Here is a 25511-nt window from a genome sequence, read left to right as displayed (position 1 = left end):
CTTTGTCATAAAAGTCATCATGGGTGTCGTTTTGTAGGTTTTAGGGACTGCAGAATTCGAAAATGATGCCGTGCACTTTGTCATAAAAGTCATCATGGGTGTCGTTTTGTAGGTTTTAGGGAGTACCGGTTTCGAAAATAATGACTGCTTTTGGAATCCAAGATGTCTGCCGTGCACTTTGTCATGAAAGTCGTCATGGGTGTCGTTTTATAGGTTTCAGGGAGTGCAGAATTCGAAAATGATGATTATTTTGGAATCAAAGATGTGTGTAATGATAATTTGAAAACTTCGCGTTATATTCCACAAGCTTATTTGAATGCAAGACATTGACATATTTTAGTATAATGTTGCCTGTTTCGTACAAGTCATATAATAGTGAACCGATACAACATATATTTAGGTACGTATACGTATTTGTTGATATAATGCCTGTAATACAATGATCGTATAATCCGTATTTAACGTGCAAAAAAAAACAAATGCATACATGTACCTAGAGTCAGACCAAGAATAGTCTGCAGCGGATTTGATAGCCCTCGCAGTGCAAGTGTTATTTTAAACGTCAAACTTCTATGAAATTATGACGTATAAATGACACTTGCACTGCGTGGGCTATCAAATCCGCTGCAGACTTTTTATGGACCGACTCTAGGTGAAACGAAGTTCACCGGGTCAGCTAGTAGTATATATATATCTAATATTATAGATGGATATCTAGTCTACCTATAAGTAATAAAAGCTTGTAGGTATGGAAATAGATATTTACGATACAAGTGCGACGATATTCGCAACGAGTCGTGATAAATTTAAATACGACCGAAGGGAGTTTCCGGTTTCGGTTTCTGTGCCTATGTCGAAAGTTTAAGTGCCATATGTACCTACTGTAAAATGTACGATACACGTCCGAATAGGTAAGTCGCAACTCGTGTCAATTTAAAATTCATTGCCACTCGTTTCGTACTTTCCGCACTTGTATCGAAAATAATTATTTTATAGCAGCAACATTTATCAATATAACATTACATATGTATATGTAACACCTTTTGAACCTACTTTTAATTAGTTAATTATGTGTATAATGTACTACGTCTGTGTTTATTTACCCGGTTAAGTAATAGAACGTATACAAACCTATAATATATTGCTCAGAATATATAAATTCAATTAGTATAATTTTGAATGGCATATCGTGCAATAAGTATAACGTGCGATACGTATAACAATGAATTCTATAATTTTATAATGTATAATAAACTTTACATATAATATCGTTTATGATAAGTATAAAAAGGTATAACGTTGAAATAATATAATATACAAAACAAATACCACGCAATAAACCTAACCTTTTATTTTTCTGGGGGGTAACAGTTCTAACCTAACCTAATACTTATCTGGTAGCAGTTTCTTTCTCTGAGGGGTCACAGCTCTAACCTAACCTAACCTACTTTTCTGGTAGCAGTTTTTTTCTGTGGGGGGTCACAGTTCTAACCTAACCTAACCTATTTTTATGGTAGTAGTTTCTTTTTCTGTGGGGTAACAGTTCTAACCTAACCTAACCTACTTTTATGGTAGCAGTTTCTTTCTCTGAGGGGTCACAGTTCTAACCTAACCTAACCTAACCTAACCTACTTTTCTGGTAGCAATTTCTTTCTCTGAGGGTTCACAGTTCTAACCTAACCTACTTTTCTGGTAGCAGTTTCTTTCTCTGAGGGGTCACAGTTCTAACTTAACCTAACCTACTTTTCTGGTAGCAGTTTTTTTTTCTGGGGAGTCACAGTTCTAACCTAACCTAACCTACTTTTCAGGTAGCAGTTTCTTTTTCTGGGGAGTCAGTTCTAACCTAACCTACTTTTCTGGTAGCGGTTTCTTTTTCTGGGGAGTCACAGTTCTAACCTAACCTAACCTACTTTTCTGGTAGCAGTTTCTTTCTCTGAGGGGTCACAGTTCTAACCTAGCCTAATCTACTTTTCTGGTAGCAGTTTCTTTCTCTGAGGGGTCACAGTTATAACTTAACCTAACCTACTTTTCTGGTAGCAGTTTCTTTTTCTGGGGAGTCACAGTTCTAACCTAACCTAACCTACTTTTCTGGTAGCAGTTTCTTTCTCTGGGGATTCACAGTTCTAACCTAACCTAACCTACTTTTCTGGTAGCGGTTTCTTTTTCTGGGGAGTCACAGTTCTATCCTAACCTAACCTACTTTTCTGGTAGCAGTTTCTTTTTCTGGGGAGTCACAGTTCTAACCTAACCTAACCTACTTTTCTGGTAGCAGTTTCTTTCTCTGAGGGGTCACAGTTCTAACCTAACCTAACCTTCTTTTCTGGTAGCGGTTTCTTTTTCTGGGTAGTCACAGTTCTAACCTAACCTAACCTACTTTTCTGGTAGCATTTTTTTTTTCTGGGGAGCACTGTCCTAACCTAACCTACTTTTCTGACAGTAATTAGTTTCGATGACCTATGAAATACTCAGCTATCCAAATAATTTTACTGATGTTTTGTTCAGATACTTATATGAGATGTTATTCATTATTTTAATTTATATGCATAATGAATGTTATTATTATTTTATTTATTTATTATATTTATTATATATTAAATGTAATTAGTTTATTTGTATGTTATACCAAACAGCGGTATGTATATTGAATGTTATATTATTTTTATGTTATACTAATTGAAAATATAGATTTAGTGCATTATACATAAGATTAGTATACGTTTTGAACGTTTGTAAATTGAAATTATATCAAAAGTTCGTATTCATTATGATACGCACCCTATTTACCCAACCTTTAAATGTATTCTATCTCCAGTTCGGTATAAAAATTGCAACAATACTTCGAAGTATTTTTTGTATTTGTTTTTGTATGGCCAGTAAGGCCAGTTACTGGACGCGGATTGATTACTCGCTACTCGCGGATTGATGTCATCGAACCAATATTTGAATATTTATGTGGAACTCGTGTAACCCACCTGTTGTCAAATTTGTTATTTTTATTGGGTATTATTAATGGCTGTTATTTAACTGATCACCAGATTTAGTAAAATTTAATACCAAAAAAATATATTTTACCACCCTAAAATAATAAATGATCACCAAAATTATAACACCATTTTAATGTAAAATTATTACCAATTTTATTACATTTTACTATCCTATTAAAGGAAATGACACCAAACTAATCATTATTAACCCAAAAATAGTTAATGATTACCAAATTTCAAACCCCATTTTAATGTGAAATGATAACCAAATTTTTACATCAAACTATCCTACTAAAGAAAATGACACCAAAATAATAATTGTAAACCCAATAAAAGTAAATAACCACCAAAATTAGACTTCCATTTTAATGTAAAATTATAACCAAATTTTTAAATCTTGCTATTCTATTAAAGCAAATTACTCCAAAATAATCATTGTAAACCCAAAAATAGTAAATGACCACCAAAATTGTAACCACATTTTAATTAAAAATGTGCAAATATTTAAAAATATATCGTTATCCTATTAAATTAATTAATCCACATCGTCACCTTTTTCTAGTAGCATTTTATTTCTGTAACAGTCGCAGTTCTAACCTAACCTAACCCACTTTTCTAGTAGCATTTAGTTTCTGTAAGGGTCGCAGTTCAAACCTAACCTAACCCACTTTTCTAGTAGCATTTCTTTTCTGCTAGGGTCGCAGTTCAAACCTAACCTAACCCACTTTTCTAGTAGCATTTCGTTTCTGTATGGGTCGCAGTTCAAACTTAACCTAACCCACTTTTCTAGTAGCATTTGTTTTCTGTAAGGGTCGCAGTTTAAACCTAACCTAACCCACTTTTCTAGTAGCATTTCGTTTCTGTAAGGGTCGCAGTTCAAACCTAGCCTAACCCACTTTTCTAGTAGCATTTCTTTTCTGCTAGGGTCGCAGTTTAAACCTAACCTAACCCACTTTTCTAGTAGCATTTCGTTTCTATATGGATCGCAGTTCAAACCTAACCTAACCCACTTTTCTAGTAGCATTTCGTTTCTGTAAGGGTCGCAGTTCAAACCTAACCTAACCCACTTTTCTAGTAGCACTTCGTTTCTGTAGGGATCGCAGTTCAAACCTAATCCACTTTTCTAGTACCTAGCATTTAGTTTCTATAAGGGTCACAGTTCCAATCTAACCTAACCCACTTTTCTAGTAGCATTTCGTTTCTGTAAGGGTCGCAGTTCAAACCTAACCTAACCCACTTTTTTAGCAGCATTTCGTTTCTGTAAGGGTCGCAGTTCAAACTTAACCCACTTTTCTAGTAACATTTCGTTTCTGTATGGATCGCAGTTCAAATCTAACCTAACCCACTTTTCTAGTAGCATTTCTTTTCTGTAAGGGTCGCAGTTCAAACCTAACCTAACCCACTTTTCTAGTAGCACTTCGTTTCTGTAGGGATCGCAGTTCAAACCTAATCCACTTTTCTAGTACCTAGCATTTAGTTTCTATAAGGGTCACAGTTCCAATCTAACCTAACCCACTTTTCTAGTAGCATTTCGTTTCTGTAAGGGTCGCAGTTCAAACCTAACCTAACCCACTTTTTTAGCAGCATTTCGTTTCTGTAAGGGTCGCAGTTCAAACTTAACCCACTTTTCTAGTAACATTTCGTTTCTGTATGGATCGCAGTTCAAATCTAACCTAACCCACTTTTCTAGTAGCATTTCTTTTCTGTAAGGGTCGCAGTTGAAACCTAACCTAACCCACTTTTCTAGTAGCATTTCGGTTCTGTGAGGATCGCAGTTCTAACCTGACCTAACCCACTTTTATAGTAGCATTTCGTTTCTGTAAAGGTCGCAGTTCAAACCTAACCTAACCTACTTTTCTAGTACCATTTCGTTTCTGTAAGGGTCGCAGTGCTAACCTAACCCACTTAACTGATAGCAGTTTAACCTACTTTTCTAGTAGGAGTAACGAAATGCTACTAGAAAAGTAGGTTAGGTTAGGTAGGTATGCGGTGCGGGGTACGGGGGGTTGAGCGGGAGGGGCTAGTAATTTTGGCATTAGTTTACTTTATTTGGTAATATGTATACATTTTTTGGTAATCATAGTGGTTTATTTAGGTGAAAATATCGCATTAATTTGGTCTTCAAGATTTGGTGATCATTAATGATTTTTGGTGATCATTCAATATATTTGGTATTTGAATACAATTTGAAGTGCAGTCGTAATTAAAACGGTGGTACTTTTGTATTTTTAGGCCTTATTTTTTTGGTGTTCAGTAATGTTTTTTGGTAAGCATGATTTTTTTATTTAGGGTACCAATGTATTTTTTGGTGGTCATTATATTTGTAGCCATTATTAATTGGTAGCTTTCAAAATACGTATGTTTGGTAAAATAGTTAAACAATTGTTAAGAATGATGATTGGTTATTAAAACAATTGACCTTCTCTTCAAAAAGTCATTGTGTATTTGAGGAGGTATTTATTTAAAATCACTCAGTGCAAAAGAAATCAGTGCAAACTAGAAATCTTATGGTGGCTAGGTATTTCATATGTCTAATAAATAGATGAAAATTCGTTCACTTCTTGTGACGAACGATATATATCTACGACATACGACTTATACAAGCAATAGGTACATATTTGCAATACTTTTTTGTCGTAATATCGTACCTGTTTTCTAACGAAACACTTGTAGTTTTGGATCATAATAGTCATAATGAATCGGCTTTTATTGCGATAGACTTTGATACGCAAGACATGGTGTTGATTTTTTATTGTCATAAGTATTCGCTAAACCATTTCCGCGAACGGTTGAAGGCCACGGGAGTTCGCGCATGTTAATAGCACACTAAGTTATTTAGTCTCGAAAAAAAAAACAAAAAATATATCTGCGCATTTTAACGTATTGTCGTTTTATGTCATTAACTTGTGATGAATCAATCACAAGCATGAAGAGGAACGTAAGAAGTATCATAGTAATACTATTTAATACTAATTCGCACAATTACCAAAAAGATACAGCATTATTTATTTATCTATAGACAGAGCTACATTAATTATTAGGTGAGTATGGACAATCAGCAGCAGATAGGAGTAGCTAAGCGGGTGAGGTCCGATTCCAAATTGCCAAGATAATAAAATTAAGACCGTGATGTTGCGATTATTTTGGACACCTGGTCAAATCAGAGCACTTATTTAGCCACTTTTGCTGCTGAGTTGCTGACTGTACCTTAAACCTTGAATGTAACGGTCGCTTCCAAGTAACAAGGAAAACGATTTTGCTACTCGTCAAATGTCGAGACGTATCTTTTGTAGAGCCGATCACGTATCTGCTTGCCTACGAGAATTAAATAGCGCGTTATAAATTTGGCATGACGTACTCGTCAAATGAACTTTGCAGATACAGTTTCCTGTCTATTGTAAGGATACCTACTATATAGTCTTTGATAAAGGTTTTTTCACTACTTTTACAATATTTGTTAATATTACATTTTAATATTATACCTACATTGTATGAAAACATACGAATAAAAAATGTTCCTGTTTGATTTTGTAAATCTGCGGCAGTTATCATAATCGTTTAGTTCTGTCCCCTTGCATTTATGCGGGATGAGACCTACTTACTGGACATATTTCAGCTTTTTCTGAAGAGCATAAGTGGCCTAAACCCATTATGTTACAATGTTGCAAACTAGAAGTGAGCTGGAACGTGTTTTAATTAGTTCCAATCGACAGGTCGCAAGCTAGAGTATATCGTACGTACGAAATTTTTATGAAAACATTAAATAAAAACACAATCACGCAAGATTGTACGCTCTGCAACTATACGCTATAAGTAATATAAATATTATGTATTACTTAGGTATAATATGAATAAATGATAAATGATACAATTTGTGAATATTTTATATACAATCGATTAACAGCATAACTAGAATAATAGGTACTTAATAGAACTTTAATAATAGAAAAGAAGAAAAAAATCACAATATTGGTCGTGCCCTTACAAAAAATTTATCACTGCTAAGCATTTCCAAAAAAAGCCGTCATTGCAACAATTTACTGTCGCGCGAAGAAGTTTGACGTTTAAATTAACACTTCCACTGCTTGGTCTATCTAAATCGCTGCAGACTCTACCACGGCTTTAGAACTTATCGATAATACGAGTAGTAAAAATTAAAAGTACATATACCTTTAATAGCGAAATAACCGTATTCCAGGCAAGGAGAGAAGTGGTACCACCTGCGGCGTCACCTGACCGCGGAGCTGACGAGCCCGCACACCATGCAGGGGTTCATTCCGGAACTAAACCACATCTGCGACGACTTCCTCGAGCTACTGCAGGCTTGCAGGCACGCCGACGGCACGGTCAATGGCTTCGACCAGCTCACCAACAGGATGGGCTTGGAATGTAAGTATCCTACTTACCAGTTTATTTTACACTCTTTCGGAAGGTTCACTTCGGTCTTCTCGGACGCGAGCGATACTTTCATGTTATTGTGTAGGTTTCTAGCAATTCTAGGTGCACACGCATTGCTGATTAAGACTAAGAGAGGGGTTATATGCTATGCATTACCTAGTCTTCTTCCGGCCTTGTCCAATTTCTAATTGGGGTCAGCTCTCCTAATCCTCCTTCTCCAGAGATATCGATTCTGGGTCGTCGCTGGATCTTAATTGTTATTGGAGACATCCTTTTTAATAACCGAGATCCATGTAGTAAGGGGTCTGCCTGCTCTGCCACTGCGACGAGGCTATGGTCCCGATAATGAGAATGAGGCTTAACGCACTTTTTTACAAGGTCTCGCGGCTCTTGGTCGCGACGCCGGCGCCGAATTAGAACTTTATAATACCTACAAGTTCTGATTACCTGATTCAGAATTCAAGGTCTAGGTTGTGAATACACTTGATCAAGACCCACTGCTGTGGTAATCATACTAATCTAAATGGGAAAGTTTTCGAGGTACATATATATGTACATTTCTATGGGACGACGAAGTAAACCTAATTGCTAATTACTTTAACCCTTAAAATGCACAGTGAAAGATGCAGCCTACACAACAAAAACATCTAATTTTATGCATAATTTTAATTGGATAAAATCTATTTGTTCCCGTATATTACCAATTTCTTTAGTAAAACTAATCCGACTATACATTTGTTAAATGGCAGAAAATCAAAAAGCCAGTAAGTTGATGAAGATTTAGTATGTGATTTAGGCGGTTATACCTTTTTTTATTTTTTTTTTATTTTTTTTGACGGAGTGGGAATGCATTTACGCACAGTGTGTGGGACTCGCCGCTCCTTATGTGTGTGGGACTCGCCGCTCCTTATTAGGCGGTTATACCTGCGGGTATTGTAATTATTTTAAATGAAAAAACTTTATTATGGGTACTATATCCCAAATAGTGTACCTTTTTTAATGGTAGTAGAATTTACATTAAGTATATGATTTATCAATAATTGTATATTTATATCAATATAGGATTTAGCCTATGTAATGGGCCGGATTAAGCATGTCGGGGCCCCTAGGCAGTGCGAGGCTCGGGGCCCCCTACAGTCAATTCTGCACACAGCATATTGCAGCAGGCCCAGCCGTCCAGCCGATTCGAATTGAACGATGTCTTTTTCGCTCTTATTGCATGGACATAAAGCTTTATGCTATTGGTTTTTGCCGATTCCGTCGCGTCAAGTGTGGGGAGAACCATTTAGGCTTAAGGTCTTAATTCCCAGTGGAATAACAAAGATGTGAGCTTCAGCGTCACTTTCCTATCTACCTATAATGGCAAATTTTAAGCTCAACTAGTGCCGCAAAGTTGATTTTCTCAATAGTTAATATTTTGCGAGGCTGAACAGCGATTGTCCGACCATAAGACCAAACGCCGAGCCACATGATTAGAATCAACTTAATAAGTAATAGTAAAGAATTTCCATATGTTAAAATTATTTAAATTACTAGAGTTAGACCAAGATAAGCCTGCAACAATTTTGATAGCACTCGCAGTGCAAGTGTTATTTTAAGCGTCAAAACATCTATGAAATTATGACGTATAAATAACATTTGCACTGCGTATGCTATAAATATCATTGCAGACTTTTCTTGGTCTAACTCTTCATTCACCAGTCAAGCTAATATGTAGATGATACAGGGTCAACTAAAGAATCAAAAATAGACGCGAGCGCAGCGAGCGCGAAATTTTTCGCTAACAATATCGCAAATTGTGAAAGCGTGTTAAAAAACCGGGCAAGTGCGAGTCGGACTCGCGCACGAAGGGTTCCGTACCATAATAAAAAAAAAAAAAAAAAGTAAAAAAAAAACGGTCACCCATCCAAGTACTGACCACGCCCGACGTTGCTTAACTTTGGTCAAAAATCACGTTTGTTGTATGGGAGCCCCATTTAAATCTTTATTTTATTCTGTTTTTAGTATTTGTTGTTATAGCGGCAACAGAAATACATCATATGTGAAAATGAGTGTCTAGCTATCACGGTTCGTGAGATACAGCCTGGTGACAGACAGACGGACGGACGGACGGACGGACAGCGAAGTCTTAGTAATAGGGTCCCGTTTTACCTTTTGGGTACGGAACCCTAAAAAGGCCGGGTAAATATCGATCTTCACCTGGGCCTAAAAGTCTGAAGTGCGCCAGTGAGGCGAGCTTTCAATTTCATGCGAAGTCAAAGCCGTGCTTCATCAGGCTTCAGGATAAATAGTTGAGCACAGACACGAACCAATGTCCATTGTATTAAAAATAAGCGAGACCGCAGGCCGAGCTTGGCGCAGCGAGGCCAAAGGCTAAGCTGAAGTAGAGGAGATGTGGAACACAAACCCATGGTAAATTGAGGTCGAGCATTCCTATGAAAAACTAGGGACACTTTCGTCTTCTTCCCCCTTTTAATTTTGACCCTATGTCACAAAATTTTATTTGGTGCGCGCTGAGCCGCCGGGGCCCCCTAGCCGAGGCGGGGCCCCTAGGCAGTTGCCTACTTTGACTTAGGGTTAATTCGGCCCTGTATGTAATTTCTAACACTAATTTTGCAGTAAAATTCATGTTTTATATTTTTAAATACCTATTTTTCCCAGAATCAGTATCTAACCAATTAATTACTTGTCTCATAACTACGTGCGTTACGTGTTATTAATCTCGGGCAAAAAAAACAACGATTTTAGGGGTAATCAAAATATACCTACAGCAGTAATAAGTATAAATGCCATAAATACTGCCTACTACATCATTAAATTAATTTAAGGAACAATTAATTGCTACTATTATAGATTGCAGTTTATAAATCGTAACATAAGTAGCTGCATAGCTAAGCCAATCAAAAAAGGTTTAAGTAGACGGGAGAAAGGGCATAATTATTGACGTTTTCCCAAAGCCCCAAAGCTAACTACTTTCAGTATGCTTTCAATATTTTGTTGTAATTTAAGATCAATTTAGATATCTTTATGTCGGTCGTGACCGCGTTCGTAATCATTATCACACTAGTTCGGTTATGAATACGTTATGAGATTTTAATTACAGTCTACAAATGCAGACAAACGAGAGTTTAGTAATGAGTTACCGTTTGAAATTTTAAGATAAGGAATTTGCCAATTAACATTTTTTTAAACAAAATAATGTTTTTAATGTTTTAATGATGTTTATTAAAAACAATTACACATCAAATATCTTTAGATTTTTAGGGTAAAAGTGAAGAACAGCTAATTTCCATTATAAATATCGGAAACTGTATACTCGGACTGAATAATTAATTATTGGTCGTTGTGCGTAATGTGCGTTCGCCTTACGATAAGAGAACCTACGGTTGATTTAAGAGGGGGCGAAAAGCCAGGAAATTAGAAAGGAACAAAAGATATGGCGCGAGAAACTTGCACGGAAGACTTGGCGATCGCGCGGGTTTTAACGTTTTACCTCAATAACTCAGAAAATATAGGTACTAGGTAACAGGTAACCTGTTCAAAATTTTGCCTGGCAGATAGTCTGCAATATCACTAGCTATTTTGTACTAACTTATACTGCTGCTATGGGTATGCAAGTTAACACAACTGGGAATAAATGAAAATTAAACATGTTTTCGTGTTTTCTTTTCTATCGAGCCAAGTTTTAGGGGTTTCGTTAGTCTGCCCTGACAAATAGGTACTAAATAAAAACTTGGGTGTATTTTTTAGGTGATACTGACACAAGATACCTATATATGTATACGCGATTGTTCTCATTGTTATGATCAACTTCTAAGCTACTTTATCAGTAACTCTAATTTAACAAAAAAAGTCCTGGCGGCTTAGCACGGTCGCGTTTTTATCCCTTGTCACCATGCCTGTCACGTTCTAACAAGTATGTAAGTGCGAAAGGGACGCGCATAGTGATAGTCGATAAAAATGGAACCGTGCTGAGCCCGCTGGTCTCATACGATTGTCGAATTGAACTTTAGTATGGATCACCTGATCTCTGAACAAAAGTTGCTACCAGTAATGAGTACAGTCCGTACGTCTTGTATCGCCTAAAACATTAGGTATAGGTAGATTTTAATATAAAACCAACGATTTTGCGTTAGCCCCCTCTTCTTAATGCATTTATGCACATCTCACTAGGATAATATTTAAACTGAATTATTCAATGAATTTTCCGGGCTTTCAGCATGAATGATGCAATCTTCCGTTCTAATTTTCTTTTGTAGTAAAGTGAAACCGATTGTTTATCGGACAATGACGTTGTCAGTCCAGACCTAATGGCCCAGCGTAGAAGGCGCTGCATTGTAATGACGAGCATAATATGACGTTTCTCAAGATAAGGACCGCGAAGTGGGTCAGATAGCACAGGAATGGCATTAGTTTAACGTGCACCCGCATAGTTGTATATTGCATTTGCTATAGACTAGGAATGCGAAAATGCGACGTACCTACTCGTAGCCATAGAAATTTATGTAAGTTGAGCACTTATTGCAAAGAATATCTTTTAAACTGTAGGTACTTACTACCTAGTTTCTTTTAGAAAATAGAGACGCCTATAGTCGGAATTATTAATCTTACAAATCATTCTACTTATAGGTACATAGTTCTAAGTTTGGCAAAACATAAATTCAGATAGGCCGAACAGGGGCGGGACATACGAGAGGCCACGAATCGTCAGTGCGTAGGTAACACACGGGGCTACCACACAAACTCTTGTAACTCTTCTTCGTATTATTTGCAGCAAGTTCTTTCGCAATGCCATAATCCTGCCTGCATAATTATTTTCCAGCCGTTTGCGGGTTAATGCTGGGTACCCGGCTAGGTTTCCTGGAGCGCTGGATGTCTGGCCGCGCGTCCGCGCTGGCTTCCGCGGTGAAAGCTCACTTCCGCGCTCAGCGGGACTCGTACTATGGGGCGCCGTTATGGAAGTTCGCGCCTACCAGTCTCTACAGGACCTTCGTTAGGAGCGAGGAAACCATACACACGTGAGACAAATTTATAACTATGTAATAGAATCTACGGAATACTCTTACTTATTGTTATTCTATTGCACACTTCAATAGAAGGTCTAGAAATATTTGATTGAACATAGAGGCAGACAACGCGGTCTTATCGCTATAGTTCGTTTTTTTAGCATTAGAAAGAAGGTAAGCGATCTTGACATGTCTTTTAATTGAACAACGCTTTTTTTTAAAATCAGTAACTATTACTTATGAAAGCAGAAGAATATAAATGATCGTATTAGATTCATAATTGTTACATATTTGCCGTGACTTATTTTTAAAACGGTGTTTTCAATTAAAAGACACATCAAGATTGTTTACCTTATTTCTAATTCTTTAGCCTTCGTATATAATACAGATAATAATAAAAATAGTACATTGTAGGAGAGGACGGAAAACCGCTAAAAGATGGACGAGTGCGTTTGAGGGCCGACACGTTAGTGGAGGCCCTTAAATAATACGAGTCCATCTTTAGCGTATCTGGCCGAGGCATTACATAGTGCTTTTCACGACTACTGCGAGGAAATAAGAAAACATTTGCATAACTATAAGTACAAGCCCGCAATTTCTCTGGTAGCAAATTATTAGCCACTGCCTGTGCTGTATCTTGAATTTCGGTAGGCGTCAGCGTAAGAATATCATTTTCTTCACTAGAAGAACTCATTTTTATAGCGAGCGTAGATACGTGTTTCTTGTATTTTTTAGTCAAACACAATTTACACTATCCAATTCAGTAAGTATTTTCCGATCCCGCCTTTTTTTACTTTTTTTATCACTTTTAAGAGGCGTTTTTCTGTTATTTGCTTCAAACCGACTCTAAAGCGTTTTTGCTAAAAAAGACCACAAACAGCTACAAAAGTAAAAAACGCCGTAAGCGTGAACTGAATGATTAATTGTATAAAAAAAAATGAACTGAATGGTTTTGACATTTCTTTTTTTTTAAACAAGAAATTGGTCCTATAAATAACCTAATTTTATTTTTGAAGGAAAAAGTTGCGCCAAAAAAGACCTTTTATTGATTTTTATGTTTTAAATGATACTCATTGCTGTAGCGAACCGTCACCAATGACAGATGATGATAACAATGAAACATTGTAGTAGTTGTGGTTCAGGTGCTACAGCTATTGCCTACTTTCCAGCTTGGTTTTAGATCATCTATTGCCACATTTCCGAACAGTGGCGTGAAAAAATAATTGATCTGCTCACAAAAGGTTTGAAATAACAGTAAGATAATACTAGAATATAGATAGATAAAAAGCATATAAAAAGCCGTCGATTGATTAAAACAGAATCTCTGTTATTCGGGGACACCAAGAAACGAAATGGGGGGACGAAAACTAAAGTGCGTGCGTCCATACTTTAAACCAAAAAGTATGGAAACTATGGCGTTTTAGCTTCATCGTGACTTGATCATGACCTGATGACTTGGATACAATTGACTAGTTTTTATTAGATTTAATAAACTGAACTTTGATCTGGCAGGATAGTGTCAGAGCTGATGGAGGAGGCGAAGCAGCGCACGCGCGCTTCCGCGCAGGACAACGGCATGCAGGAGATCTTCCTCAAGATACTGTCCAACCCCGCGCTTGACATGCGCGACAAGAAGGCCGCCGTCATAGATTTCATCACCGCTGGGATTGAGACCGTAAGTCATTCATAAAGTGAACTCTGATCTGGCTAGATATTGTCCGAACTGATTGAGGAAGCGAAGCAGCGCGTCCTCGCAATTAACAACGCCATGCAGAATATCTTTCAATTCAATTCAATTTGATGATAGTGATGGTCTGATAGTAGGTAGATAAAACTGTCCTTATGTCCTTCCTGGGTCTCAAAGTATCTCCATACCAAATTTCATCTAAATCAGTCTAGCGGTTTAAGCGTAACTTAAGACATAACGAACAGACAGAATTACTTTAATTCAGATATATAATACCTATTACATAGTAGGGATTTATGTAACCCGGACAAACTTAATTAACAAATTTGGCACAAGGAGTCGCTTTTACGAGTTCCAAGTTTGTTTTCACTTTAGAATTCGTACAATTTCATGCGATTTGGCATTTCATATTTTTGTATAATTATTTGCAGTTGGCAAACAGTCTAGTCTTCCTGTTGTACCTGCTAAGCAGCCGTCCGGACTGGCAGCAAAAGATCCGGTCGGAGCTGCCTTCTTGCGGAGACCTCCACGTGGAGCAGTTATCGGCGGCGCCCTCCGTGAGAGCGGCCGTCAACGAGAGCTTCAGGCTTCTGCCAACCGCGCCTTTCCTGGCCAGGCTTCTTGACGCGCCTATGACCATAGATGGGCATACGTTACCTGCTGGGGTGAGGTTTTACATATACCGTGTTATTTATTAAGTCTTTTTGGTGAAGAGATGAGTAGAAGTAATTTGTTAGTTGTCGTCCGGACTGGCTCTCGCACCAGCCTCGTTTCACTGCTCGCCGCAAATACTTTACTCATGAATGATTTACTCATAACGATAAGGAATCAATAAATGAATCAATTTTCCAGACATTCGTGCTAGCGCACACTGGCGCGGCCTGCCGTCGAGAAGAGAACTTCTGGCGAGCAACCGAGTACCTCCCCGAGCGGTGGTTAACCGTGCGCGAGCCGCACGCCGCCGCGCTCGTGGCGCCGTTCGGCCGTGGCCGCCGAATGTGCCCCGGGAAGAGATTCGTCGAACTCGAGATCAACCTGCTTCTAGCGAAGGTAAATAACTTGTTCATCAGGCAAACTACATTATCCTTGAGCCGTGGCTGACTATCTAGGTAAAAGAACTGAACTATGATATCTCTTGGTTAACAGATTCTTCAGCGATGGCGAGTGGAGTTCGACGGAGAACTAGACGTGCAGTTTGATTTCCTACTGGCCCCAAAGGCACCGGTGTCGCTGCGTCTTGTGGAGTGGTAGGCCAGAGTTTACCTGACAATCTACCTACTTAATGCTTCTCTGCAGTACATCGACGATCTTATTGATGAAAAAGATAATCTGTGATTTACTTTACATATTACTTAGTATGTACCTACCCATTGTAGTAAAGTAGGTATACGATACGACTATACGTACTGTATGCCACTTTGTTTTGCTTTATACAGTTTCTGTCGCTTGGAGGGCAATATACTGTTTATAATAATCCTTTGTACCAAGCGACCTAGTTATTTAAATCTTTAGTAAGTATCTCAGTGTCTGATAGCAATCTAAGGATATGTTGCGGGCTGCCAATATAAGAATTTATGTATAAATGATTATATCGTCGATTTCTTTGTTTTTAACATTTTAACATAAAATAATGTTTAAAATGGGATCACAAACATCCGACTTATTTATAATTATATAGGTTGGTCTTTGCCAATAGAACAAGCATTTTCTCGTGTGAGTAAAGTGTACACTTTAGTTCTTAATAATTTGATTGAAGCTCGTTGCCATGACAGTTAAATATGAGATTTAAAGACTTGAATTTTTAAGATTTGTTTTAATCTTTTAATTGTTTATGGTTTTCAGGCTTTCAGAAATGTTTATTTTTTATATTTAATTATACCATACACATTCCTGCTTGTGATTCATATACAATTTTGTTTTATCATGAATGTATTAAATCTTACAATTCTTATTAATTATACGGTTTAGTGGAAATACGAAATAAGGTCTGCTTTATAATAAGCGCCGATGTCGTGTTAGCAAGTTTAAGCGTTTTGGCAAATATACTTTAGAAGCAGCTTGTATTGCATGGAAGAGATAAAGGCATTAACTCAGTACCTATATTCTGATAATAGTCTAATTTTCTAATATATGACCGTATCAGCATCTTCACTGGAGATATTGGAGAAACATATACTAAAAAAAAACACATGCTATATATAGTATAAAAGTCAATCATTGTGTCAATAGGAAACGAACCTATAGGTACTTATGCCTAGGTAGGTACCTAGATCGACCCCTTAGCACTGAGTTAGTTAGCCAATTATGCCATGCGTCGTTAACGCACACTATTCGAGCGTTGTATGCTATTTTCTGTATTAGGTGTTTATTCCGTTTAATTTCAGTATAAACGCTTTTTCGAAAAGCCGACATCTCCCTTTATTACTACTATTATTCTAGAAGAAACTTTCACTCTGTGAAATATTCATAAAATATCTTCCAAGTACGTTTTGATTTGCTTTTCGTGAAAGTAAAATGCAGCTTTTTTGTGAAACGTTTTCATTTTCTATATTCATTATCTACATATATTCTTTTACTTAGCACATTACTCAGATGTCACATGTAACCTAGCAGCAAAATTGCATGGCCAAATGAAATGAATTCCATTCATGTGTCCGTGCAGTATTGCAGCTCGCTGTACCGTAAAATGGGGTGAGTAGTGATTGCGAGGAGAGTCGGGTTATGAATGGGGAGAGAAGGAATGGTGAGATGATTTTTAAAGGCTACTGCTACCTAAATAATGTATTCCTATTACAAATGGAGCTATAGTAATATTCATAATAAAAAAAATCGATTCAACGTTTCAAAATCACCTTTTGTATGAAATCCCATCTCACCCCAACTACGAGGGACTACGGGGTGAGGAGGGATTTTGTGTTTATCGTTAAAGTTAACAAACGGCCGGAACATTTATTAATAAAATTAAGTTTTCATAAAATGCAAAAATAAAATGTTATCGAGGTTTGAATGTGTTTTGTCCCTACCCACCCCATTTTACGGTACGTAACAGATGGTAACAGACGTTTCATCATTAGGCTGCATACTGTTTTATGTGGCGATATTATATAGCGAATTATGGCTGTGTTAATATCAAAAAGGCGTATTTTATGAACGTTGTGAACCGCAATACCTCTTGTTAAATAAGACTGCGCACTTCAAGCACATGCATTTTTTAGCATTTATGGTTTTTAGCTTTTAGTTTGTACCGTGGATAATTTTTAAGATTACAGTCTTGCGATTGGAGTGAATAGGTGAAGCTGGTTATTTAAATAAATTTTAAAGGTAGGTTATATTTGGTAGGCAGAATAAAATTGTAACCACTTGGTAATTTTACTACAATATTGTATCGTATCGCCCTGGTAAATACCTTTTACATACAACCTTTTTGATCGTTTGATTAGTGTTGGTCTCGTAATAGAAATATACCTTTAGAAGAGAGATATATGTAAACCTACCAAAAAAAAAAAAAAAATTAGTAACCTACCCATATGCGGCGCCTATTCACTCTTTATGTCTGTGAGTGATTATGATTAATGTTAAATACAGGGTGACTTAAGGTCCAATGAGAATAGAATTTTATAAGTAAGTTGACATAAGATATTTGAATTAGACAATGATATTTTAACACAGTTGCTCAAACATAATCAAAATCAAATCAAAAATATACTTTATTCATGTAGGCCTAGCAACAAGCTCTTATGAATCGTAATTAATCTTAATCTAATTATCAGAGCAATTTATTGATGTTAATATTATTCCATAATAAAATTGGATTATTATACATATCAAATTTAACACTAAGAATTTCACAAAAGGATCGTCAAACATTAAAAAGATTGTATAAAAAAATACTAGTCTAGAATTTCTAGAATAAAATCTAAATGTCAAAAAAAAAAAGCATAAGTAACAAAAGAAGTAGATAGTATTACATCGGAATATCCATTTCCTCATCAATAATCAAATGTACCTAATAAATAAATAATCATTTCGAATAACAATTAATCCCACGTTGTAATATCATTCATGTAGTCTTGTGTGGTATAATAAGCTTTAGAAATAAGTTTACGCTTTACATAATTCTTAAATTTATTAATAGATAATTCAGTAATATGGTTTGGAAGTTTATTATAAAATCTTACACAATTACCCATGAATGATTTTTTAATTTTATGGAGCCGAGTGAAGGGCACTGCGAGCTTATGTTTATTTCTAGTATTAATATTATGAATTTCACAATTTTTCCTAAAATTTACAATATTTTTATGTACATACAGAATATTCTCATAAATGTATTGACAGTGCACTGTCATTATGTCAATTTCCTTAAATTTATCTCTAAGTGAGTCTCTATGGTTCATTTTGTATATTGCTCGAATAGCCCTCTTCTGCAGAACAAAAATGGTATTTATCTCTGAAGCACCGCCCCACAGTAAAATACCATATGCCATAATGCTATGGAAGTAACTAAAATATACTAATCGAGCTGTTTTCACGTCAGTTAACTGACGGATTTTGCTCACTGCAAAAGCTGCAGAGCTCAGTCTATTCGAAAGAGTAGCAATATGGGGACCCCACTGGAGTTTAGAATCTAAAGTTATACCAAGAAAAACTGTACTATCAACTAATTCCAATTCCTCATCCTTCACAATGACACTTGTTTGCACATGCCTTACGTTACTACTAGTGACAAACTTAATACATTTAGTCTTTTTCTCATTTAACAATAAATTATTAACATTGAACCAATTTACTACTTTTGAAATGGCATTGTTTACATCATTGTAAGCTTGTTGCTGTCGTTTGACTTTGAAAATAAGTGAGGTGTCGTCTGCAAACAATACTATATCATGGTGGGTCTTAACAAGGAATGGCAAGTCATTTATGTAGATAAGGAACAGGAAAGGCCCCAATATTGACCCCTGTGGTACACCCATAGAGACCAATGACCCAGGTGATCGCTGTCCATTCACATCGACCCTTTGTATTCTACCATTTAAGTAGGACTTAAGTAAATTCAGTGCCGATCCTCTAACTCCGTAATAATGAAGTTTCCTGATTAATGTTTCATGACAAACACAGTCGAAGGCCTTAGATAAATCACAGAAGACACCTAAAGCATCTCGTGACTCCTCCCAGGCATCGAAAATATGCTTAATTAGCTCAACACCGGCATCGGTTGTTGAGCGACCCCGTGTAAAACCAAACTGCTTATTATGCATCAAATTATTAACGTTAAAATGTCGTACTAATTGAGAAAGAACTAATTTTTCAAAAATCTTGCTAAATGTTGGTAGCACAGATATCGGTCTAAAGTTAGTGGGGTCAGAGCTGCTACCAGATTTAAATAAAGGAATTACTTTACTATGTTTCATTAGATCAGGAAACTCGCCGCAATCAACACTGTTGTTAAATATAACTACCAAGTCAGGCGCTACAATTTCAACTAAGGATTTGACAGCATGGACAGAGACTCCCCAGAGGTCATTAGTTTTTTTGACATTAATTGATTTAAACGCCTTTATTACATCTGAGGTACAAACATGTTCAAAATGAAGGTCTCCACAACACTCTGGAGCGTTATGTTTTAATAATGTAACAGCAGATGAGGGTGATGAATTTAAATCCTTAGTTGTGGATACTGGTACCTCGGTGAAAAATTTTTCAAATTCTGTAGCTACTTCTAAATTGGAATCTATAATTTTGTTATCAATGTTTAGTTTAAGCTCTTTAATTGTGTGTTTAGAGCGACCAGTCTCCACATTTATAACTTTCCAGGTTGCTTTAACAATGTCGGAACTACTTTTTATTTTCTGACTTAGATAATTTCGCTTAGCTATATGACAATCTACTTTAAACTTCTTCGAATACTCCTTCACATGTTCTTTAAATTCATCACTCTGATTAAACCGCCGTTCCTCATATAAGGCATACAGTTCACGTCTTCTTTGATGTAAGTCCGCAGTAGCCCACTCACTAAAAACTGATGCACCACTAACTACGACCGATTTTGAGGTGAATATCGCATTATAATGATCCATAAAAGTGTGAAAGAATGAATTATACATACTATTAGGACTCATATCGGAAGACAAAAAGGGTAGCGCCTGAACTAAACTTAGCTTCATTCTTTCCACGCGGTCAGAGGTTACTGGTACAAAAGTTATTTGTTTTCTCATGGTATTTTTCCTTAATGCCTCAAATACCATTAATTGACCTAAGTGGTCTGATTCTAAATTGCTGATAACTTTTTTAGCAATAGGAAAAATATCTGTGAAAATATTATCTATACAGGTTGCACTAGTAGCAGTCACTCTAGTGGGCTCCATAAACATGTGGTTGAGATTACAAGATTTAAAAAGATTCAATAATCTACAAGACATTGTTGAATTTTCCATAATATTTACATTAAAGTCGCCGCATATAAGCAATTTCTTACTAGAAGATGATATTTTAAGTAGGGCAGATTCCATTATGTTTTCAAATAATTCAAAATTACTTAATGGCGGCCTATACACACAGACAACAATAAATTGCTCTAATTCTACTGCACTTAGTTCTATAGTCCGTTCAACAGACATGGATACAATGTCCTTACGTTCCTTAAATTTTAACTGACTATTTAATATAATTAATGACCCACCATGTATGGAACTAAGTCTGGTGAACGAACTTCCCGCCTGGTGATTATTAAATTGGGGCATTAATTCATTATTATTTAACCAATGTTCAGTAAGACATAAAATATCAATATTAAAATCATTCAAAAAAAGTTCTATCTGTAAATTTTTTCCTCTAATACATTGAATATTTTGATGCACCAGGTGGATATACTTTCCATGTTTGCAGTATTTTTCATTATATTTATTTAAAACTAAATTGCCAGAGACAGAATCTTTTGTCTTAACACCTAGTTTAAATCTATTAAATCATTGGTTATGACTGGAACCAATTCCATGTTCATACTGGGCTGCTCAATAGGAGCAGAATTGTCTGCCAAATTCTTGGCAGAAATGTCAAGTAAATATGATAGCGATAAAGCTATTTGTCTTTTGTAATAATTTGAAAGGCAACACTTGCCTTTAGTCAAAAACACCATAGGCATATGGTATTTACTAACAAAATTGTTAGTGTCAATTATGCTAAACTTACTACTATATGTACAAAGATTATATAGAGATATATTTAACTTATGTCTAGTGGTATTTTCTGCCTCTGACATTTGCTCACAATAGGGGAATGTGAAAAAAATAATTTCATGCACTGCAAGCGAGTTTAACTGTTCAAAGTATTTAATTAAATTATTTTTGTTCACATTACCCCTATTCCCCATAAGAATAAGCAGTGTTGTCTTAGAATTAATATTACTGTCATTTAAAATTTGTTTTAAGATATTTTCAAAGCTACTGTGAGGCAGACAATTGCTGATTGTACTAAGTCCCTTTAGGTAAAAGCTTAAAAATGAGCTCATATTGCTTCCAATTTCATCAGAATACATAATAACATTAGGTTTAGGTGTGCTTTGTTGTGTAGTGTGGAAGGAGCTATTATCATTTACATGCTGTTGTGGTAAACCGTCACACAGGCTTAGGTCGAGTAAACTGGTCGACGAATGTTCAGTCACTGCACATGACTGGGCATTGGTCAGTGACTCAAACCGTTCTGAATTAAGCTTAATCTGGGATATTAAATCATCCATGGCCAAAGAATATTCATTAATCACCTTTTTAGAACTCTCATTTATTTTTTCTAAGGATTCTATGGAATCCTCCAAACTCTGAATTTTTAATTTTAAAGTCTGTGTGTCGGTTTCATATTGCAATTGACTATTTTCTAACTGGGCAGAATATAAATCTAACTTATCCACTAAATTAACATTAATTTTACAAAATCTCAATTTTTTAAAAAACAATTTATTTATTTTTGACAAGTTTCGGTTTTTTTTTATTAGTCTATTTAATTTAATATATTTCTTTAGTTTGTTCCCGCTGCAATTTACTAACCTTGGTGTGGTAGTATCATAGGCTAAATCTGTAGGGGCCACAAGGTTTTCAATTGGTGCGGCAACCAACTGAGAGTCGGGCCGGACCAGTTCTTCGAACAAGCTCTGAGAGTGTGCCACTGCTGCATTGTGTTGGGCCTCCTGTAGCTCATAGATTTGTTCGTGGGCGTCGTGCAGTGCTCTCTCAAATGAGTTGATGTCCTTCAGGGCCTGCTCATACGCAGCACTACACTCAGTGAACCTGTCAACCGTCTCCTGAAGCCGGGCCCGCTCTGAATTTACATTATTGTAGTCAGTTTCTAATGAGCAAAGTTCCTTTTTAAGCTTATCATTGCTATTAAGTACTAATAATAGTTCCTTCTCACTGTCTTCCCTTTCACTGAGCAATTGAGCACAAGATTCCTTGGATATTTTCAACTCCAGCAAGGTAAGTTGGAGTTTATCAGTCTCCTGCTGGCGAGCCGCTGCGGCTGCTCTGCGGGTAAGCATTGTAGACAGTTTTGCAATTGAAATTAAACCCAAAAATAAACAAGGAATCGCTCACTCAAGCTAAGTGATATTTAGGTACGTACTTACGTGAAATAGTGACGATTGACTGTATCTACACTGCGTTCTAACCCTGTACAATGATCAACGCTTTATTATGAACACACTTAGTAAATATTTGTGATAAAAAAAAACCCAGAAAGGAATCCAAGGCGAAAGCAGGTTTCAAATTTATAACCTGTAACGGCTACAAATCTGAGATATTACAAGACACTAGTAAACGTCACTAAAGCACTTCACTTATTATGTATACATAAAACTTAATGTTAAAACTATTTGATTCACACTTTTAATGCTTAATATTACATGAAATATCATTAAAATTAAAATAATTACAAGGGACCTAGCAAAATCAGCTGCTTATCGTTTGACAGCCGGGGTTGCCATCAAATATGTGGCGCTAGAGTCTATTGGTGAAGCTATAAATTTTTATCATCTGTGTGATCTAAGCACGGAACGTACAGTTACCTACAGTCAACGGTGCCACGGTATGGGGCTGTCCATAAATTACGTCATCGATTTTTGACAATTTTGGACCCCTCGCCCCCCCCTAAAATCATCCAAAAATCATGCCTCGAAGGACCCCGTTTCCTCCTACGTCGTGCTACCGTCATCCGATGACCAGACCCCCCCCCCCTAATTTGAAATGACGTAATTTATGAATAGCCCTATGTGAAATATCCATATATTTCTTATACCGTGTAGCCTCACAAGCCGCGGCTGGACTCGAGAGACGCTGAACGATACATCGCCGACTAAGGGCCGGTTGTACCAACCACACTTGACGGACTCATCAACGTCACTTGGCAGTGAAATATGAAACTTACCATTCCCATACAATACAATTTAGCGGACACTTTAACTGTGACGGTTTGGTGAAACTGACCCTAAGTAGCCAATGAATCAAATTTATCGAAAATTGAATTGAAATGTGGAGTTCTTAAAAGAAATTAGTACCACTAGTATAGAAATTAATCCGCAAATATGGTGAGAGTCGAAACGGAACTTGTCAAATCAAAATTATTAGAAGATTGGTTCAAGCTAATTTTAGATTTGAAAATGTAATAGATTTACAGGCTTTATTTTTGTAACTCCTGATGTTTTAATAATGTGTAAATAAGTCTAAATTATGCAGGTATATTAAGCAAGTTGTCTATTAAAATTTCGCTACTTTTATATGAAATATGTAGTCATAAAGCTATTTTAATAATGTAATAAAATGTGCCTAATAGTATTTAGCTATTGTTTTTATTTTACAATAAACCTAATGATATTAACTCCCCACTTACCTTACCTACTATAGATACCTACATGGATTTAGGTTGGTATTCCACCTGTTAAATTTCTTGGTCCAATGTGCGTCTCACTCTCTCACTAAGCAAAATGTGAGACGCAAATACAGATATGTTAGTGACATAAAAAAATAATACAATGAGATGGAATACCAGGGTCATTCTTCGATTTGGTGTAAATTGGCGAGTCCACGGTAAAAAGTTAAAAAAATATTTATTTTAGGTATTTGTTTGACCATAATCAAATGTTTAGGATGCAAGGATGTTGAAAAACGTTTTGGTCCCTTTCTGTGAAACTTATCTGCGACGATATGGACCTCGTAATTTTAAAGTAAATACAATTTTATGTGCTTAGTATGGCGTTAATGCATGGTAGTGACAAATTATCATTACCACCATATACATTTTTCTCACTTTAAGTGAAATATTATACTATATGAATTAAATACAACAAAGCAAAAATAACTCTCCTTCGGAAAATTTTGTTAAAAGAGAACATAAACAATAAAAAGAAGCGGTGCATGTCCTTACCGTGGACGAATAGTCATTACCGTGGTCGAAAAATACCGTGGTTCCATGGTAATGACTACCACGGTAATGATAAAAACTAACATTTTGTCTCATAACCCTAAACATAGGTAGTTAATGTTCCAGAACATTCTTCCAATTACGTCATAATAATTCGAATAAGTTATTGTATCAAATAGGGTTCGTAGTAAAATGACTTCCACTAACCGAGAAATAAGACACACGGAACTGACAATTTTTTTTGGACGAAACCACGGTAATCCACTTGTTATTTAAAAATAAAATATATGCGGGCACAAATGTTGAAGTGTGTTCCCACTGTCTATTACTAGGCGACGAAAGGCGCGCGGGGGCAGCGGCAGGATCTCAGCACAGCCTTCTATTGGACAGCTATATGATGTGCAAGTAGCATCCACGGAAATTACGGTACCGCGAGGCCGGAAAAAATCGGTGTTGCCATTTAGTTCTGCACGTCACAATTTAATTTGTGCAATCAATAATGAATGTACTAAGTAATATAGTTTTAGGCACTTAGTAAATACTAGCCATAAAGTTACATTTAAATTGACTTTTAGCTCATGTTTTGATGAAATCTGGCCAGGCGACACGCGTTGGTAGTGACATTTTGACCCTTTGGAGCCTTAAAAAACATAGATCTTCTTAAGATATCGTGAAATGGAAAACGGCCTGCATTTATATTTTTTTATTTACTACTTATAAGTATAAGACACGGTAAAGATCCAACTTCGATTAGTACTGAAAAACGCGAGCGACAAGCGATTTACACCAAATCGAAGAATGACCCACCACCCTTATCAGCGTGCAGTAAAAATGTTCGAACAGTTTTCAAGGCAAACATTTTTTCCCTAATTAATAGTTAATTCAAGAAATAATAAATAATGGACCACGAGCTAGCAACGGACTTTTAAGTCCAATAGCTTCTCGTGCGACATCTTGTAAAGTAGCTAAAGCCTCCTCCACACTCGCGTTCGCGGCTTCGCCCGCGATTCACGCGCATAGTCTGGAGGGGGC

General features: G+C 36.4%; 2 protein-coding genes across 2 annotated transcripts in view; one reads left to right on the top strand and one right to left on the bottom strand.

The window, feature by feature from the left end:
* Positions 1-15389, top strand: part of LOC134795294 (ecdysone 20-monooxygenase) — a 55164-nt gene extending 39775 nt beyond the window's left edge. Inside the window, exons 4-9 of the mRNA XM_063767102.1 lie at positions 7183-7373; positions 12205-12400; positions 13901-14063; positions 14507-14740; positions 14928-15125; positions 15222-15389. Of these exons, the coding sequence (XP_063623172.1) occupies positions 7183-7373; positions 12205-12400; positions 13901-14063; positions 14507-14740; positions 14928-15125; positions 15222-15326 (1087 nt within the window). The 3' untranslated portion in view covers positions 15327-15389. The remainder of the gene's footprint in view (positions 1-7182; positions 7374-12204; positions 12401-13900; positions 14064-14506; positions 14741-14927; positions 15126-15221) is intronic.
* The window catches only part of LOC134796104 (uncharacterized), a 349320-nt gene that overhangs the window by 131108 nt on the left and 192701 nt on the right, over positions 1-25511 (bottom strand). The gene's annotated exons all lie outside the window — the stretch shown is intronic.

Source organism: Cydia splendana, chromosome 1 (assembly GCF_910591565.1).
Source record: "Cydia splendana chromosome 1, ilCydSple1.2, whole genome shotgun sequence".
Lineage (NCBI taxonomy): Eukaryota > Metazoa > Arthropoda > Insecta > Lepidoptera > Tortricidae > Cydia > Cydia splendana.
The sequence above is the reverse complement of the archived record's forward strand: the minus strand, read 5'-3'. Positions and strand labels throughout refer to the sequence as shown.